The sequence below is a fragment of the Rhineura floridana genome, chromosome 5, assembly GCF_030035675.1.
Source record: "Rhineura floridana isolate rRhiFlo1 chromosome 5, rRhiFlo1.hap2, whole genome shotgun sequence".
NCBI classification, from domain to species: Eukaryota; Metazoa; Chordata; class Lepidosauria; order Squamata; family Rhineuridae; genus Rhineura; species Rhineura floridana.
In genome coordinates, this window is record NC_084484.1 from 43091292 (window position 1) to 43097769 (window position 6478).

Genomic DNA, 6478 nt, shown 5'->3' on the forward strand with positions numbered 1-6478 from the left:
CCAGATAAAGAGCGTTTTTTGTCTCCTTATTTTTCTGCTAGGTCGCACGGCTCATGGAAATGGGATTTTCCCGGGTAGATGCTTTGGAAGCTTTGAGGGCTTCAAATAATGACCTTAATGTAGCCACCAATTTTCTGCTCCAGCACTGAGGAGTGCCTGCAATGAAGAACTTGAATTGACATGGTTGCTGTGTTCCCCAGAAGAGGACTTACCTACTTGCTGGGTAGACTCCTGAATGTCTAAATCAGGAAGAGGAAGCTGACTCTTCGCATGTGGCATACCAGAGCAGAAATGATGGATGGCACTGGAAATGTCTGACCCTTGAATGGTGATGTGTACTGCACTTGAAGAGTACTTTAAATTGTAAAAATACATTATATTCAGTATTTATTTTGGAAAATTTGGTGGTTCTCCCCCTCCAAATCAGCATACAATCTATTACCATTCCTAATAACTAGGAAACAAGAGGAAACAGCTTTTTGCCAAAAATGCAGGCTTTTACCTCTTGTATCATTTTTTTCTAATCTTAAATATTTTTGAATACTATATTTCGTTTACCTCCTTTATGATTGGCTGTGTGATTTCAATAAAGGGAGAGAGGACTGTGATTATTGTTCAGAGGATTCTATTAACATTTATGAAAAATGTTAAATCTCCATTCTCCCTTCTTTAACCTTTAAATCATCCATGTGACTAAACAGAGATACTAAAAAAATTAACAGAGATATTGGAAAGTCACAGTAGATTAACCATATACATTTAATAAAATATATACAATTCATTGAAAACATGGGTATAAGAGAAATAAAAGTGAATTAGTTGGTAACAACTGAACTCACCATATTTTTTCCTAATATCTCCATTTTCTGGGGAAATATGGAGCAGGCATAGAACACTAGATATAAATAATGTCTGGTGGGTTGGAACTGAAAGGTAGGTTGCACAAGAGACACAACTATCAGTGCCTTTTTTAAAAAGGGGGAAAACAGAAGGATGGGCAAGTATTGGGTTAAAGATGAGTCCCAGTATGAAAGGTTGAAGGCTGCTGCTGCAGGTGCATGCTTTCTTTGCCCTGTTTCTTAAACAAACACAAGAGCCGTACCAGGGTTAAAGCCCTATTGCTTATGCACTCTAGGTGAAAGCTTTGAATCTTCATGCCAGCTGGATGTGGGCCACTTGTGATTACTCAGGAACTCTGCCCATGCTGAGAGGCATTCCTTTGTTCTCCATGGCTGATCATTGGCATTCAGAGCAGGTTCTGTATCAATGAATCTTGGCTCCAATAAATCTCTGTATATGCTACACATAAATCTATGCACACTCTCTTATCTCTGGGTTAGATACAGAGTGGGTAACCTTTTTTGGATCGAGGGCCATATTCATCCTTAGCCAACCCACTGGGGGCCACTTGGTAACACCAACATTCTCTCACAAACTCAGACAGATACATGCCCCCCCTCCTTGGCTGATACATACAAATCAGCTGAGGAAAGGGGTTATTACCCCCTCCCTGATCATTATGATCAATCTGATGACTAGGAAGGGGGCAAATTGAATCCCCATCAGGGTGCTAGATTGGGTTTAAACCTCTCTACCTACCGAAGTGCTATGTCAACATTATTATTTTTTACTATTGCTACTACCAAAATCAGTGGGGTCTTGTAGGGGGGCAGAAAAATGTGGTTGGGTAGCCTGATCCAGCCCCTGGGCCACAGGTTGACCACCTGTGGCTTAGATCCATGAATACTTTTTTCACTGTCAACAGTATAAAACAACAACAAATAATGGCCTGTGCCACCTTAAAGACTAGCTTTTGCCATAATAAATTGGTTACTTTTTTAAGTGCCAGAGGGCTCTTGTTTTCATTGCAACAGGCTAACATACCTGAAAGACTGTCCTATCCCTTATACACCCAGTTAATCACTGCTCTCTGCAGGTGAGGGCCTCCTGCAAATACTATCCTATCAGTGGGTCTATTCCGTACAACCAAGGAAGCAGACCTTTAGTGTTGTGGCACCTACCCTTTGGAATTCCCTCCTGTTAAATATTAGGCACCATCTCTGTTATCATTTTGGCACGTACTGAAGACCCTCCTCTTTCAACAAGCCTTTTAAGTAGAGACCTTTCCTCAGTCTGCATCTGTTTCGGAATTGCTTTTTAAACATTTTTTAAAATAAGTTTTAAAAGATTTTCTAAAAGATGTTTTTAAGGTATTTTATTTTTAAAAAGTTTTATTTTTAAAATGATTTATTTTTAAAATGTTTTTAAGATGTTTGTTTTTGAGATGTTTTAAGATATTTTTAGTCCTTTGTTTACTGCCCTGAGCTCTTTCTGGAAGGAAGGGCAGGATAGAAGTTTAATAAACTAACAATTTTCCCCTCTAGAAAATGTATAAAATAAAAAAATGCCTAGAAAATATAACAGCCACATATTATCAATATTGGATGTAAGACTGAACTCCCACTTTGAACTATAATTTATTACCGTTTCTGGGTAGCCTTTTAACCAATTGTGTGCCCAGCTGGTTAGAAAGTGTTCCTTCTTGTGATAAAAGCCTTCTTTATCCCAATCACAATTCAACTAGAATAAGAATATGACAATTGTTCCCACAGAATGAAAAACTGTGAAAACAATAGCAAAAAACATCTATGTATCCACTTTTCAAATAAGCTTGCATTGTGTTTCTCTTGTGTTTTTCAAATACTGTGGTTTGTAGACTCTGTGCAGTGTTCGGATGTTATCTTGGCGATCTTTCATATATGCATGCTGTCTCCTGTGTAGGTACAGCATATCTAATGTCAGGATCACACTTTAGGGTGTGTGTTTCACTGAAAAAAAATTTATAACAAATGTAACATTTTTAAGAGCAGGTGAGAAAAAAGCAGCTTTTGAGAAAGCATCATCCACAAGCAGCAGACTACAAGTCTACTTGTAATGTATCATAGGGCAACTGGATCTAAAAGATTGCTGACCACTGTAGGGATTTCTTGATTAAAATATTTTTAACTACTTAATTTGAATATTTTTCTATTATGAAAGAACAATACATTAAACAACATTTCTTTTTTTAACCATTCATGTCAAACTTAATACCATTCGCTTATATTCTTTTTCTGAATTGCCAGAGATCAAATCTGTAACTGCTCATTCTTGCTAGGGGAGAGAGGAAAACATTTTTACATCTTTTCTAGAGCTGGTTTTCTTTCTGAAGAGAAAAAATAGAGACTTTAATAAAACAGATACACAGTTCATATGGCATGCACCAAAATTCTCTGTGTTAAGCTTAATCAAAAGCAGTGTGATATGATAAAACAAGGGGGAAATAGTTAAAAGCATGGTGATCACATCTACAATTTATGTAGCTGAATCAAAGGTATGCAGGTTATTCACAGGTGGTTTGGTTTTGCCAGACTAGGAATAGTTGGTCACACTTTTGTAGAGTATCTGTTCTGGGCCAGCCAAAGATTTCTGCGCAACAGTTTCATAATGAACAGCAGGTATTTACTTGGTTTCACTTCTCATGTATAACACATTAATGTATTGCTAGGCTGGATAGTTAATTTGGCCAGAAGTCAGTTGAAAGGCCTTCCCAAATCAGTCTCTTCGTAATTAGGACTACTCACCTGATCAGGTGGCACAGCTATCTGGGAGGTCCCAGCTACTTGGACTAATGCTGAAGAGCAAAGATAATCAGTAAGGCCACTGGTTTCTGTGCTTACTTTTAGCCCAGAACCTGGACACAGTTGGGCAAGTTTCCATCATATGAACCACCCTGGGAACATTTGTGTTAAAAGGTGGTAAATTAATGTGGCGTCAGGTTGGCCGTTGTGAGAACAGGATGCTGTACTAGATGGGCCACTGGGCTGATCCAGCGGGGACTTCTTATGTTCTTAATGTGCAAAATGAATGGAAATATTGGGCCACATGGGAACACCAGCATGACGTTGTGAGTTTTGTGTGTTTTTCAAATTGTCATTAATGGGCCCAGTAAACACTTAGTGATATTTTTTGCCAGTCTCAAAACTGGGCCCAATGAAGAAGCTTTAATTAGTCACCAGATTGTTTTCCATGAGACACAGCCTTGGAGTTACCTTTTTCATTGCAAATTTATAGGTCTATAGGCATCAATGGAAAATGGCAAAGAGACAGAAAAGGCATCCAGGCCTCACACATCAAAGTTGCAGATTGTTGTTACTATCCTTCTGAAATATGCTCACCTTTGGGATGTAACTTCTCCCAGCCTTCATCTGAACTGCTTTTGAGTCTTTTCAGAGATTTTTGTGTTTGCTTTACCTAGGAACATCCCAACCCCCTTTCATATTTATCTAATATGTGCACAGTATATTCAAAATAGCTGAATAAATGATGAAATAAAATGGGCGAACTGGCCAATGAATTAAGTGTATCTCAATAAGCAAGCTATTTGATTTCCTGGACCACATACATCTTCATGGAGATAGATAATGCTCTTTCAATACATCCCAGTCCTGGAAGTTGGATTAAATCTTGACTCCCACACTGCCCAGCACTGAAAGCTCTTGGCATTATGTATGTGTGGACACACACACACACATATATATGTTCACTTACTACCCCACCAGCAAGTTCTCCTGTGCCATAACACCCTTGCCTTTTCAATTCTCCGATGCTTCTAGTTTAGAAGTGAAACACTGAATGTTGAGCATGAGAAAGTCCCATACCTTAGTTGCATTATTAGGCACAGAAGATGGGTGCCAACCAGATGGTGGCTGCCATAAGGTTATAACCCATTAGTTAAATATTGAAGCAATCTGGATGTAAATGGAAAGGTAATCCTGCTTTCCCATCATTGATAGTTTATTCAGTCTGAATTTAACTATATATGCAGTTTGTACAGGAAGCTTCCAGCAAAATGAAGAGTGAATTTAAAGACTCGCAGCTAAAGGTGTGAATAGACTCCACTGAAAAATACTGTGTTTAAATCAAAATGGATGATATGAAAGTTCTGTCTGTGGTGAATAGTCTGGTGGATTCATTCATTCATGCACTTTGTTACTTATGACCATGGTCAACATAATGTGTTTCATAAAGGAACTGGCTTTGTAATAACAGGAAGACCTTCAGAATAATGTTTTATTCTTCAAATTGTCACATTCAGTCCCAGAATGCCACTAAGGAAGAGGTAGGTAATGTGTGCGTGTGAGAGAGAAGGTAGGCTGGTTATATGCGATACAAGAGTATACGAATGAAGGATGAAGAGATGTGAGAAATAGTGTATTAGAGGGCCAAATCTGATTTTGCGAATGTGTTTTTAACTGAATAGTCATTTATTGCTTTTTGTTAATACAAGAATGACTAGATGACGGTAAAGATTATAAATTATAACAGTTGTGAGTTGTTCCTGATACTACATTGTACAAAGCAAGACTTTCCAGTAAGTAAAAAGCCTGAAAAAATTGGTATAAAATCCTGTCCACCTGAAATGTAATAAGATAAAATGTATTTCTTAATATAAACGTCCTTAGTGTATATGTGTGTATCTATACAATATTCCCCAGTACCAGGGATGGCTGCAGGAACTGCCACTTAATATTTGTTCTACTGGTTTTAATACATAATTTAAATGGTTATATTTATTTTAAACTGCTATAATTTAGCAGCTTTTACTGCTAATTACTGTACCACTGAAGCCTAATTATTAAAATGTCAATCCTTGTACAATTTTGCAGCATAAAAATATGAAATGGTTAACACATTTTCATATATAAGTAGCAATCTACACAGATGATCAGACAAGAGTTAAAAGTTCTAAATATTTCAAAAGGAGATTTAAACAAATGCTTAAATCTCTGTCCTATTGAATTCAAAGGATCTAAAGGTGCTTTACAGGGGAGAGGGCACAATCCAATCTTCAGTTTTGCAGTTGGGATGCTCATACTCAACATTTATAAAATTTCATATTTTTATTTGTTAAAACAATAATAGATCAAGGAACACGGTCACAAAGAGTAAACCTAAGACATCCCTTGAGGTAGTAGTTTTAGCTTCAGGCACCCCCTTTTCCTCTAGCTGCACATTGACTTGCTTGTGATTCCTGCATGCCAGTCACAGAAACCCACCCCCTTCATCACAGAACATTCAAGGAAATATTCTAGGGTGTATATATTCAATGCAGGCAGGGCACTAGTCTATACTCCTTTCAGGTTTGCACTTTCTTGCATGAATTTACAGTGCCCCCTAGAGCACACACAATGATGTCATGTCTGCACATTGCAAGGGGAAATTGTTGACAGTAGTGGACAACCACCACTCCTATTTTTTCAGGGAAGCTTTTCCTTTTAAGTAGGCTTAGTGAGGATCGTCTGATAAGTTTTCAATTAACCCCAAGTTTTCCAGAGCACAACCTGAAAATCCACTGCGTAAAGGAAACAAATGTCAGTAAGGGTTTGTTTATTTATTCCAGTTATTAATTACTGTGATTTCAAGGCCAAGCCCTCAC

At 37.8% G+C, this 6478-nt stretch overlaps 1 protein-coding gene across 2 annotated transcripts in view; it reads left to right on the plus strand.

Moving 5' to 3' along the window:
* The window catches only part of UBAC2 (UBA domain containing 2), a 138154-nt gene extending 137546 nt beyond the window's left edge, over positions 1-608 (plus strand). For both annotated transcript variants that reach the window (XM_061626579.1, XM_061626578.1), the window contains exon 9: positions 42-608. In XM_061626579.1, the coding sequence (XP_061482563.1) occupies positions 42-149 (108 nt within the window). In that variant the 3' untranslated portion in view covers positions 150-608. The remainder of the gene's footprint in view (positions 1-41) is intronic.
* Positions 609-6478: the final 5870 nt, after the last annotated feature.